The 13,441-nt window shown below is 34.3% G+C and overlaps 2 protein-coding genes and 1 pseudogene across 2 annotated transcripts in view; all 3 read left to right on the forward strand.

Moving 5' to 3' along the window:
* Window positions 1-2,949, forward strand: part of LOC104737815 — a 5,951-nt pseudogene extending 3,002 nt beyond the window's left edge.
* LOC104734385 (GDSL esterase/lipase At5g03610) lies at window positions 6,309-9,764 on the forward strand. Its single transcript, XM_010453939.2, has 5 exons — window positions 6,309-6,506; window positions 6,594-6,803; window positions 8,613-8,890; window positions 8,984-9,290; window positions 9,380-9,764. The coding sequence occupies exons 1-5, from the start codon at window positions 6,443-6,445 to the stop codon at window positions 9,598-9,600; spliced, it is 1,080 nt and encodes a 359-aa protein (XP_010452241.1). The 5' UTR covers window positions 6,309-6,442; the 3' UTR covers window positions 9,601-9,764.
* The window catches only part of LOC104737816 (subtilisin-like protease SBT4.15), a 4,354-nt gene continuing 911 nt past the window's right edge, over window positions 9,999-13,441 (forward strand). The window contains exons 1-12 of the mRNA XM_019234437.1: window positions 9,999-10,097; window positions 10,211-10,302; window positions 10,381-10,478; window positions 10,565-10,711; window positions 10,787-10,892; window positions 10,975-11,179; window positions 11,268-11,576; window positions 11,747-12,107; window positions 12,166-12,292; window positions 12,385-12,630; window positions 12,717-12,825; window positions 12,907-13,121. Of these exons, the coding sequence (XP_019089982.1) occupies window positions 9,999-10,097; window positions 10,211-10,302; window positions 10,381-10,478; window positions 10,565-10,711; window positions 10,787-10,892; window positions 10,975-11,179; window positions 11,268-11,576; window positions 11,747-12,107; window positions 12,166-12,292; window positions 12,385-12,630; window positions 12,717-12,825; window positions 12,907-13,121 (2,114 nt within the window). The remainder of the gene's footprint in view (window positions 10,098-10,210; window positions 10,303-10,380; window positions 10,479-10,564; window positions 10,712-10,786; window positions 10,893-10,974; window positions 11,180-11,267; window positions 11,577-11,746; window positions 12,108-12,165; window positions 12,293-12,384; window positions 12,631-12,716; window positions 12,826-12,906; window positions 13,122-13,441) is intronic.

Here is a 13,441-nt window from a genome sequence, read left to right on the forward strand (position 1 = left end):
GGGGGGGGGGGGGGCAAACAAAATTATCTTCTAAATGTAGAGTTGCTCAATTTTTATGTAGTATGCATGGCCGTCTTTTATCATGTGCAAATGGCGAAATCGAACATAATTAATTTTGATTCACAAATCTCTGTTTAATTAAAAATATAAATATAAATTAGGGTATATTCCACAAATACAAGATAAGAAACTACATTTTAAAGTTTAAAACAAAGATGATCTTAAAAAATGATATTATCCTAATACATTTATGTTTCATATCTTTATATGCTCTTCAAAAGATATTATCCTAATATAATTATTTACATCTTATATTAAGATATATATTATAATTTTTTTAATATTTTTACAAAAAAATAATTATGTAATCAACATTTATTGTTTTTTTCTAAATAGATAGTCACAATGCTATTGTGATTATTTATTTAATATGATCCTTTCCAATAACAGAAAATATGTAATAGTACATAATACAACGATAAATAAATTATACTTTAAAGATATTTTAGAACCATTTATACTGCAATCTTGGCGGTTTTACCACTTATACTCTAATTTTGGCACGCCTTTACCATGTGTAAAGTAAATTCCATCTTCTCTAACATCCCAAAAATTTGTTTTACCATGATCAACTGCGCCAGTAGGAGTTTGATATGCCCTAATACTTACAAATTTTAAGTTCGCCTCCCTTAAATCATAATTCATTTTGTTTGTGGTAAAAAATTCATCATGAAAACTATAATTGTAGATTTGTCCACGGTCTAAAAAAACTGTGAATAGTTGCTTGTTGTTCAATTTACAAAAGATATTGATTTGTTTTCCTGAACTAATTGAATTCTTAAATTGTACTAAATTTTTCCCAAACAGTTTTGCATTACCCATCCCGACATACAAAACCATGACACAAAAAAAATAAGAGAGGTGATTCATTTTTTCAACTAATTGTTGTGTTTGTTTAGTAGGGGTAATATGTATATAAAATATAGAATATTTTAACTTATACCTAGGTGTTGAGATGTATGTATATATAAATATATTTTGAAAGAAAAATTATATATAAATATAATAAATGTATTATGCAAAATTTAATAAATGTACTAAAACTTGAAAGAAATTAATACAAAATCCCATTTTAACTTAACTTTTTTGCTTTTTTTTCTTAGATATTTTACCAACAAAATATTGATAAAACTAAAACTTAATAATTGATTAGATTTACACTAAAAATTGTAAGAAATTAATACGAAGACCCATCTTATTTTTATTTTTTTAGCTTGAAAAAGAATCATTAAAAATAGGGTTAAACTTTCTAATAATTGGGCAAATATCATTTCTGAAATCTAGTTTTTATCTTTAGCTATTAAAAGCTTCCTTTTTAATAAATTTGTTGGAGTTTTGTTACAATCATTTATTATGAGATTAATTTATATTTTATACAAAGGATATGATGTCAAAGTTTTTCTTAACAAGACAGTATAAAAAGCGTTTGCTCAAAATCTTTCAATTGTTTGATGGAACAGTTCCTCTCCCTATCCATCTCTCTTCTATCCTATTTGGTAATTTACAATCATATTATATATATATAAAAAAAGATTTGAACAATATAATTTGAAAGAATTTTACCAAAGAAATATTTCTAGTCAACACAGACGAACACTTGATATAGAGATTAGTAATAATACATCCGAATTATGCCCCATGCGGTCACTGTGCATGTGAGTATGCATGTGTTATATATTTTCTAACGCATACGGTTACTGGTTACACTAGTAATCCTCAAATTGCGCTTCTTTAAACCCATCTACTCCACATACTCACTCTCGATTTCCGCTCCATTTTATTTGTCAACCTTTTAAATTTTCATTTATTTGTGTCCTTCGTAAAACACACACGCCAAAATCGTATCCTTCTTTAAAGGTTACTAGCTCTTAAGACTCTAAACAAAGCCCGATTAGAAAGAAGTTAAGAAAAAGGAATGAATTTTGCGTTCGGGGCTTCCAAACCCCTCTCCGCATAGTCCATTCCCCAATATAACTGCTCAGGTTAATTTATTGGTAGACATCGTCCTCGCCGGCCGTGTCGAAGGAGACATTACTCCCACCGACGTCTCTCTCATCAGCTACGCCGGAGGCGACTATATTTATTTCATTGACGAAAATCGCCCTGCCGCTGTGAGAATAACATTCATCTTTTTTTAGATGTCAAGGCTAATTACGTAATCAATTGTTCATATTCCTCTGCTTTTATATCGGCAAGGGTCTGGTTAAATCCAATTGGTTCATTAACATCGGTTTACACGTGGTTAAATTGAAGCATTAAAACGTTAATAATCTTCTCATTAAATCTTGCATGCAGGGAATGAAAGCATTAGTAGAGGAAGTCGTGGATCATTTACACGTTAATATGATAGTTTTGAGTGGGCTTCTGTTTAAGAAGGTAGCAGTAACATCGCTGCAGCCAATCGGATGCCTCCCTACTTATACCTCTGCATCATCGTTCAAGAGTTGCAACGAGTCACAAAGCGCATTGGTGGAACTCCACAATAAATTGTTGAGACAAGTCGTGGCCAAGCTCAACGAGCAGTCTAGGGTTATGAAGAAGGGGCAGCATTTCTTTATCATTGATATTCATCACGCCTTCATGACCGTTCTGAAGAACAAAGGTGAGAATCCACGTAATAAGGGTTTCACGTTTGATCTTCAATATCAAAACCTAGACTTATAGATTGTTTTGTGAAAATTCAGGGAGCAAAAGATTTAAAACCCCTTGATGAAGTCATGTTGCGAAGGTTTTTGTGGGCGATCGATGGACGGTGAAAAGTTGTATACCTTATGTGATGATCCTAAGTCTTTTTTCTTTTGGGATGAAGTTCACCCTACTCAAGAAGGATAGAGATCGATTTATTCGGTACTAGGGAACCCATTAACCGAGTCTAAGACCAAACCGTAAAACCACTTGTTGGTATTTAAAACCCGGATTTGTTCTTATGAAGAATACTTATAAAGAATGAAAAATAGTTGGTTTGTCCACGACTAAATAAAGGATGATTAGATCGTCTTCGTTCGAGGAACAAAAAAAATCATGACAAACTGTTTTTATGGACAAAGAGAGTTTTTCACTTTTTTTTTTCTCTCCACGTAAACAATAAATATGATTGCAATCTTTCATTCAATAACAGAATAAAGGAAATTGCAGCTAAAACAAAGATGAAATGAAAGATTTTTGTATCCACCTATACTCTAATCTTGGTATTTCTTTACCATGTGTAAAGTAAACTCCATCTTCTCTAACATCCCAAAAATTTTGCTTACCATGATCAAATGCACCATTAGCACCTTCGTATGCCCTAAACGAAACATTTCCAAGTAGCCCTTGCGTTAACTGACAAGCCATTTTGTTTCTGAGAACAAACATACCATGAAACTTATAATCGTAGGTTTGTCCAGGATCCATAAAAGGTTGAAATGGTTGTTTTGTGTTTAAAGTACAAGAGATTTGGATTTGTTTTCCAGGACTAAGAGAGTTCCTAAACTGGACCAAATTTTTTGAAAACAGTTTCGCATCACTCAACCCAACCCATAATACCATGACAAACAAAAAGCACGATAAGCCATTCATCATTGTGATTAATAAATTTTTGGGGTTTTTGAAAGGGTTGATAGGTTTTATATGAGAAAAAATATTCTAACTTATAAGAATGTGTAGGTGGTAATGTATTCTAAATCTAGAGAATAATATTGGTGAATGAACTGGTAGTGGTCAATTCAAGAGTATGCAAAATCTTCTAGGATTGTATTCTAAATCTGAAGAATGGTGGTGAGCTGGTGATGATTAAAATAACTTTTGGTTTATCATTTGATTATGGAGGTCTCAAAGAAATTGTTGTCTTATCTAAATTAGATATGACCTTATAAATTAAAATTTTACTAAAAATTGTGATAAATTAATAAGACTTCCAAATCTTTCTAATGAAAATTCTTCCTTCTTTTTTGTTACTTGGAAAAAACTGATTTTCTTATTTACCAAAAAAGGGAGATACGATTTGAAAGTCATAATGGTTCATCAGATAAATTACTTAAACGTTAGTTTTGTCTTAAAAAAAAAAAGATTAACTAGGTTTTTTTTTCAGGTATAAATTGTTTATTTACTACTGTGAAATTGTGAAGTTAACTAGCTTTATTAGGCGATTAAACTTTATTGGGTATAATTAAGTTTATGATGTATAAACTTATTTTCGTCCTTGACAAATAGAGAAGCTTTTGCCCCAAATCTTGCAATACATATTGATTAAACCCTTCAATTCCTTTCGCTCTTAATTTTCTTTTCTCTCCTCTTTGGTAACTTCTATATATATAATCATCATTAGCTATTCCAGAAGCTTCTCACCGCCGGCAACATTTACTCTCCCTCTAACCTTAATTCTTCTATCGCTCTCGTCAGCGTTGCCGGCAATGACTATTTCTATATAACGGCTCCTTCGCAGTAAAATACATTACAGATTTTCAAATTTGATCCTTTAAAAACTGTAGTTATTTTAAGGGTTTTGTGTGATTGGTTTTTGTTAAAATTGTAGGGAGCACCAAATTTGAAACCCCGTTGAAGCCGTGTTGCGAAGGTGATTGTGGGCATGTGGACGAGAAGAATGTCAAGAAGTATACTCTTATGTAAAGATCCTAAGTCTGATTTCTTATGAGATAAACCTTCACCCTAGCCAAGAAGGATGGAGATCGATCGGTTTACTCAGTGTTAGGCAAACCTCTAACCGAGTTTTTGACCAAAGTGTAAATCACTTCTCGTTATCTAAAACCCCAACAATGTATTGGCAATACAAAGATACTGTACATATGTATTTGATTCGAATTCAATTATTTATCGAATTTATCTTTTATTTGAAGCGTTTTTAAGAAAATAAGTTAAATGGACTTTATAGTTCGATTCATATTTGGTTTTTACTTCTTTTTATATCGAGTTTTTACTTTGAAGAGCTCGAAAAGCAAGAGAGGATGCTGGTTTACAAATTAGAATAGTGTCTCTACTGATAATTACAATATATTTTCTTTAAATTTTCATATAGGGCGGCTGGGCTGGACATCTAAACCCTCACGTGTGTTAAATAAATATGATGTATCCATTTTTTCAGGGAGTTTTGCCTGGAATATTTTAAGCCTATTTGATTAAATACACTATGTTAGTGGGATTAGGTAAATATGTATATGATTGGTTGTTATTATAAAAATCAAAACCCACTGGGGTAATAATACAGAAAACATACGAGGAATTAATAAACACGTTCGCTGTTGTTGGGACAATAAATCAACACACACACAAAAAAAAAAAAAATAAATAAAGATAGTTAATAATCAAGGACGACGGTATGCGAATATTCCACTGGCGAGGATAAACAAAAGTCTTGTTTCTACTTTTACGGTACGCGTCCACGTTTTGGTCTTGTTCTTCAACATAAAAACATATGGAAAATAAATATAAAGCTTACGGAAGTCNCTTTTTTTTAAAAAAAAAAAAAAAAAAAAAAAAAGCTTACGGAAGTAAGAACTATAATTTCAGCCTACAAATTTGAAGGCGTACCGTGTGATGATGAAAAATAGTATAAGTTACGATAGTCTTCCTGCTTCAAACAAATAAATTTGATAGATTGGGTGACGTTGACATCATACTAAAACTGTAGTATAAAATTTCAAAATGAACGTCGAAAACTAAGAAATAAAAAATTGAATTGGAAGTTTCACAAATTTAAGGATTAAACTATGATCTATAATTTTATTATTATTAAAAATTGAAAGTCAATTCAATAAAGCATATTTTTGAAATATATATATATATATATATAATTTTAATGTTTTAAAAGTATATCACTAAAATGCCAAATATATTATTTTTTTAAAAAGAATTTAACGTCCCGTCAGTTTCGGCAAAAAAAATATATTGCAATGTACACCAATTTTTAAAAAAATCTCCACAAACAACTCTATACCAACTGTTTTTTTGGACAAAAACTCTATACCAGCTAAGGCCATTTGTATCTCTTATCCTAATTGTAATAGTAATCACACTCAGAAATTAAACAAAGATAATTAAGAAACTCAACAAAAAGCAATTTTTTTTTTTTTTTTCTCAAACAAGACCTTGTTATATTAATTAAGAAACTCAAATGGTTCAAAACAAAATTGAATAAAACACGACTTTTGTTTTTGTTTTCAAGAACGAATAAAACACAAAGACTAAAGATACAAAAGTTTCACAATCAACTCTTAATGGTTACTACTATATAAAGCCACAAAGAACATTAGTGAGAACACGATTCAATTTCAATTCTCTCTTTTAAAAACCCATCTTCTCTCTTCCACTTACTCTCTCTCTCTCTCTCCCTTCGCCTTTCCTTTTTGGTCGTTAAAAGAGAACTCTTTGCTCTGAATCTTGAAAAATGGATCCTTTGTTCAAACTCTTCTTCTCTCTCTTCCTCTTTCTATTAACTTCGCTCCTATTCGGTAATATAACTTACGTTTCATCTTATAGCTCTCATCACAACAAATTTCTTGGAACCATTTTTTTTAATTTTTGATTTAATTAAGCAGGAGAAATCAATGGAGTTGAGGGTTCCAATCAAAATCATCACTTGTATGCATTTAGACCAACGAAGCTGTTTGTGTTCGGAGATTCTTATGCCGATACCGGAAACATTAAGAAGTCTCTCGCTAGTTCTTGGAAATTCCCTTACGGTATCACTTTCCCCGGAAAACCCGCCGGTCGTTTCTCCGACGGCCGCGTTGCCACCGATTTTTTAGGTAACGACTCCTCGTCAAAAACTTTAACTTATATCATCCTTATGCTATATGAAATATTATGAATCTTGGTTTTATAATTATTTCAATTAAATTCCTAATCAAATTTGTTGACAAAAATTAACAGTCCTAATCAATTTTATTAACCAACCAACACTAAAAGTCTCCTGCTGTAATAGTGTAATTACGTACTTGACATACTTTAGTGTTAGCCTTTTAGGATATACATACAATATGTGGAAATGGGTAAGTAAATGATTGATAAGTGTTTAAGTACCTAACTAATCGATGTTTTAGCTTCGTTTAAAATTATAACAGTATAGATGTGTGAAAATGATGAGACGTAAATCGTAATATTTAAATAAGGTACAAAAAACAATGATGGAAGGAGTGGTCTAGTGTTAATCCAGTGCGCGACTCACTTTTGGTTTCTTTCTTCTCGCCATCTTCTTGTTGTACTTTGCTTTTTATTAAAGCTTTTTTTTTTTTACTTTCTTTTTCTGTTTATTAATCTTAAAAACTATTTATATTCTCCTTTTCCCCTTGTAACATGTTTTTATATTTATATAATCATATATATTCCTTAGTATGTGTTTGTGTCTCTATGCACATACATTAATTGAGAAATTTAGGAGTCATTTCTTTATCTTGTGTTTTTTTTTTCTTTATCTTGTGTTAGTTACAGTAATTGGTTTACCTTCGTGGCCGGTTGGGGATGTTGAATCTTTTATTTGTTCTCGTATTTATTTCAATATTTGGTTAGTAAAGGGAGATTTAGTTCGAACATTTACCAGTTGTTGTACTATATATAAAATTATTAATAACTATTCATTGTAACACACGCATCATGTAAATATTAAGAACTATACGTTGGAAGGATTAAATAAAAGTATAAACTTGATAGTATAAGATAAATGTATTATTATGGAAAGAAACATACCGATACTCATACTCTGCTTCTTTACGTATACGTTGTCAATTGTCATCATTTTAAAACCATAATGAATCTTAACGAAAAAAAATTACTTTTTTTTTAATACAAGTTTAACACGTTAGTAAAGGTCACAGCAACATGTATCTTTTCTGGTATGCTATAACACCTAACACGTATCAAAATATATTTTTTCATGCATTGTATTCGGTGCTATCAAATTATTTTGTTCTCTACTTGTCTTTTATATATATCTTCGTCATAAAGGTTAAAATTTTCTATTTTTATTATTATGTTTGTTATACTCTCATGAATCATGATAGCGCACCACTTAGCATCAACAAAGCAACACACTTCAAGCTTTTCTTTTTCTCATCTCTTTTATTATCATATAAAAAGACTATAAAGCTAAACACCAACATATGCGCTGTCAAAGTACCATACATTATATAGTTTAATGAACAATATTTCAGAAAAAGTCTTATGTCAATAGTCTTTCTATATAAACTTCTTAGGATGAAAACTTAATTATAAAATTTGCATATCGTCAACGATGATGTGCATCACGTTTTGGTTTTCGAGATACTTGTAAAATAAAAAAGATTTTTAAAAGACTCAGATTGCAAATTTAAATCAATTTATAATCTAAGAACTGGCGTATTCTTATCAGTTATTCCATTGTTTCTTATTAATTAATAACCGAGTCGGATATGAGTATATATGATTAATGAGGTTGTGACTTGTGAAGTCAAATAGTCATCGTTAATTTAAGGGTAATTATTACTGTATAAAACAACTAATAAACATGGATTATTCATATTCAGCTTAAGTTTAAATTAAATGGAAAATATCAATTTTTTTTTCCTTTTTTTTTTCTGTAGCAAAATTCGTGGGTATAAAGTCACCAATCCCATACTTCTGGAAAGATTACGCGGGAAAGAAACGTTTACAGTACGGTATGAATTTTGCGTACGGAGGAACCGGAGTGTTTAACACTCGGACTCCATTGCCAAACATGACCACTCAGATCGATATCTTCCAGAACCTTCTTACCACCGGCGACATCTACTATCCTTCCGAGCTTACTTCCTCTTTTGCTCTCGTCAGTGTCGCCGGCAACGACTACTCCAACTTCATCGCCCTAAACCGCCCTGCCTCTGTAAGATCATTAAAACATTTCGTATATTGTTTTCATTTATCTTATCGTTTACATGTATATATTCATTATTTTTACATTCGTTACATCTTACAGGAATTCCCAGCATTCATAAAGCAAGTTGTGGATCAAACAGAGGTGAATTTGAGGAGGATCCACGCTTTGGGAGTGAAAAAGATAGCAGTACCATCGCTGCAGCCGCTTGGTTGTCTCCCTCCCTTCACCGTCTTATCCTCGTTCCAGCGTTGTAACGAGACACAAAACGCTTTAGTCAACCTCCACAACAACTTACTGCAACAAGTTGTGGCAAAGCTTAATAGCGAGACCAAGCAGTCGAATTTCATTATTCTTGATCTCTACAATGCTTTCTTGACTGTGTTCAAGAACAAAGGAGCTAATCCAGGTACATTGCAAGTTTTGTTTTCTTGCATTTTTTTAGTCCTTTAAACAACCTTTTCTTGAAAGTCTTATCGGTTATGTGGAAAATGTTAGGGAGTACGAGGTTTGAGAGTCCGTTGAAGCCGTGTTGCGTAGGTGTGAGTCGTGAGTATAACTGTGGAAGCGTGGATGAGAAGGGAGTGAAGAAGTACATGGTATGTGATAATCCTAAATCTGCTTTCTTTTGGGATGGACTTCACCCTACTGAAGAAGGATGGAGATCGGTTTACTCGGTTTTACGCGAAAGTCTTACGGCGTCTTTGATTAAAGCGTGAGAAACAAAACAAACATAAACACACTTTTTCTCTTAGGTTTCTTCTTATGGAGCTCAATGTTTTAGCTCTCTGTTTCTGGTTTTTCAGTATCTCTTCATTCATTTTGTGTTTGTGTGTGTTAAAGATTGTGTGACTAATAAAATCTCTAAACTTGTTCATTTCTATTACTCATTCACATCCTAATTAAGTGTAACTAATATACCGAAAAAAAAGGTGGAACAAGATCCTAATAACAAGCCAAAGGACTCTCAGTCTTATTATGCTAATTACTTAGCCTAAGAAAACAGTTTAAAAGATTAGTGGCTGTTAAGTATTGTTCTCTTTGATTTATTAACGTTATAGAGTGTAGACCTTCTTATTTAGCCAAAAGCAAATCTCAGTTTTAAAATCTAAAAAATATGGTTTCGGATCAGCATTTACGGTTGTTTATACTCTGTTTTTGCCTTGTTAACACCGCGTTTATATCAGCCACTGAAGATGAAAACAACGAGAGAAAGGTAATAATGTAAGAGTGAAGAGTTTTGTGTTCATGTGTTCTGTGATGAGCCGATCAATGGTTTTAAATTACTAAATCACTCATGAGTTTGTTCTGTTTTCTCTGTCTTTATAGCCTTACATTGTGTACATGGGAGAAGCAACTGAGAATTCTCATGTTGAAGCCGCACAACACCATCACAATCTTCTATTGACAGTGATCGGAGAGTAAGAACCAGCTCTTACTCATAAAATAGCCATTGATTTATCCGGATTTTTTATTCAAAGTTGTATACTTTTTTGCAGCGAGAGCAAAACACGAGAAGTTAAGATATATAGCTATGGGAAGAACATTAATGGATTCGTGGCAAGGCTTTACCCTCATGAAGCAGAGAAGCTATCACGTAAATAACAAACCTGTAAAATAAAATTGTGTGTTTAAACTTGATGTGATTAGTGATTGTTCTTTTCTTGATTTGTTTATTTGCAGGCGTAGATGGAGTTGTATCGGTTTTCAAGAACACTCAAAGACAGCTTCACACGACAAGATCATGGGACTTTCTAGGGTTTGTTGAGTCTAAATACAAAAGAAGTGTAGCAATAGAGAGTAATATCATTGTGGGAGTTCTTGACACAGGTAAGTTAACTGAGAACTCCAATCTGAAGATATCGGTAAAACAGGATTTATAATATCTTTTGTTCTTGTGATAAGGGATCGATGTAGACTCACCAAGCTTTGATGACAAAGGAGTTGGCCCTCCTCCAGCTAAATGGAAAGGAAAATGTGTAACCGGAAACAACTTCACTCGTTGCAATAAGTACAAATGCTCTGTTTTTCCATCATCCTCTGTTTCTGCAACCTCTCTTTTTCTTTTCCTTAATTTGGGTTTTGGTTTACAGTAAAGTGATAGGCGCAAAGTACTTCCACCTTGATCAAGAGGGACTTCCTGATGGCAAGGGAGACTCTCCCGCGGATTACGACGGTCATGGAACTCACACATCTTCCACAATTGCTGGCGTTTCAGTCTCCAGCGCTAGTCTCTTCGGAATTGCTAATGGAACGGCTCGTGGAGGTGTTCCTTCAGCTCGAATAGCCACTTATAAGGTTTGTTCTTTTGCGGTTCAATCGTTGCTCTGTTTTCTTGGAATAGAAGGAATATCTAAAGACACGTTATGCTCTGTTTCAAATTAAGGTGTGCTGGGAATCAGGATGTACAGACATGGACATGTTGGCGGCATTCGACGAAGCTATTTCTGATGGGGTTGATGTAATATCGATTTCAATCGGAGGAGCCTCGCTTCCGTTTTTCCAAGATCCAATTGCCATTGGAGCGTTTCATGCTATGAAAAGAGGGATCTTGACAATGTGTTCTGCAGGCAATAACGGGCCAGGTCTCTTCACAGTTTCCAACCTTGCTCCGTGGGTAATGACTGTCGCTGCCAACTCACTCGATCGGAAGTTTGAAACTGTTGTCAAACTCGGCAATGGCCTCACCGCATCTGTAAGTATATCTCTTTCAAGAACTGAAGTATCATCTTAATCTTTGCTTGTATGGCGAGTAAGGTAAGAGTTCAAGATCTCTTTTGCAGGGAATCTCGTTAAATGGATTCTCTCCAAGAAAGACAATGTATCCATTAACAAGCGGTTCGCTTGCGTCTAACTTATCTGCAGGAGGCTATGGAGAGCCTANAGACACGTTATGCTCTGTTTCAAATAAAGGTGTGCTGGGAATCAGGATGTACAGACATGGACATGTTGGCGGCATTCGACGAAGCTATTTCTGATGGGGTTGATGTAATATCGATTTCAATCGGAGGAGCCTCGCTTCCGTTTTTCCAAGATCCAATTGCCATTGGAGCGTTTCATGCTATGAAAAGAGGGATCTTGACAATGTGTTCTGCAGGCAATAACGGGCCAGGTCTCTTCACAGTTTCCAACCTTGCTCCGTGGGTAATGACTGTCGCTGCCAACTCACTCGATCGGAAGTTTGAAACTGTTGTCAAACTCGGCAATGGCCTCACCGCATCTGTAAGTATATCTCTTTCAAGAACTGAAGTATCATCTTAATCTTTGCTTGTATGGCGAGTAAGGTAAGAGTTCAAGATCTCTTTTGCAGGGAATCTCGTTAAATGGATTCTCTCCAAGAAAGACAATGTATCCATTAACAAGCGGTTCGCTTGCGTCTAACTTATCTGCAGGAGGCTATGGAGAGCCTAGGTAATCAATCTCAATAACAGAACAAAAGCCTAAATCTTTCTCAGATTTTTACAGTCTTGATCGTCATAAAACGGTTGTGAGTTTATATACAGTACATGTGAGTCCGGGACATTAGGGGAGGATAAAGTGATGGGGAAGGTAGTTTACTGTGAAGCAGGACGTGAAGAAGGAGGCAGTGGAGGTCATGGTCAAGACCATGTAGTGAGAAGCTTAAAAGGAGCTGGTGTGATCGTTCAACTTCTAGAACCGAGTGATATGGCGACTTCAACTCTCATTGCTGGCTCTTATGTCTTCTTTGAAGACGGTACAAAGATCTCTGAATACATCAACTCCACCAAGTAATCAGTCAATCTTATCTCTCAATGTCTCTCTTCTTATTTCTGTCTCTCGTTGGTGTTGTTCCTCACACATTCAAACTTATCAGAAATCCTCAAGCAGTTATCTTCAAGACAAAAACAACCAAAATGGTAGCTCCTTCAATTGCTTCTTTCTCAGCAAGAGGACCTCAACGAATCAGCCCCAACATTCTCAAGGTTTTCTCTTCACCCTTTCTATCTCATCTGTTCTCAAAGGTTCCTCCAAGTGATTTCAATTGATCCCGGTTTTGTCGACAGCCTGACATTTCAGCGCCGGGACTAAACATTCTCGCGGCATACTCGAAGCTAGCATCTGTAACCGGTTATTCAGACGACAATAGAAAAACACTTTTCACCATAATGTCAGGAACATCAATGGCTTGTCCTCACGCAGCAGCTGCAGCAGCTTATGTCAAATCATTTCATCCTGATTGGTCTCCAGCCGCAATCAAATCCGCCCTTATGACTACAGGTAACAATACCACCTATACTATCAAACAAAACTTCAAAATCTTCTTCAAGTAACATAAAGTTCCAATCTTTACACTCCTCACAACTAACAGAAAGTTCCAACCTTTACACTCGTTACAGCTACTCCAATGAGGATCAAAGGAGACGAAGCAGAATTAAGTTACGGGTCGGGTCAAATAAACCCGAGAAGAGCGATTCACCCGGGTCTAGTCTACGACATCACAGAGGACGCATACCTAAGATTCCTCTGTAAAGAAGGGTATAACAGCACAAGCATCGGACTTTTAATCCGCAATAACAAGAACAACACGACGAAGACGGA

Source organism: Camelina sativa, chromosome 13, assembly GCF_000633955.1.
Source record: "Camelina sativa cultivar DH55 chromosome 13, Cs, whole genome shotgun sequence".
Taxonomy (NCBI): domain Eukaryota; kingdom Viridiplantae; phylum Streptophyta; class Magnoliopsida; order Brassicales; family Brassicaceae; genus Camelina; species Camelina sativa.

What these genes read in the sequence shown, in the direction of transcription:
- LOC104734385 (XM_010453939.2), top strand. Translation starts at nt 6,443, where the DNA reads ATGGATCCTTTGTTCAAACTCTTCTTCTCTCTCTTCCTCTTTCTATTA. An exon ending in CCCTAAACCGCCCTGCCTCT is followed by an intron (nt 8,891 to 8,983) that starts GTAAGATCATTA and finishes TACATCTTACAG; the next exon opens with GAATTCCCAGCATTCATAAA. An exon ending in GAACAAAGGAGCTAATCCAG is followed by an intron (nt 9,291 to 9,379) that starts GTACATTGCAAG and finishes GGAAAATGTTAG; the next exon opens with GGAGTACGAGGTTTGAGAGT.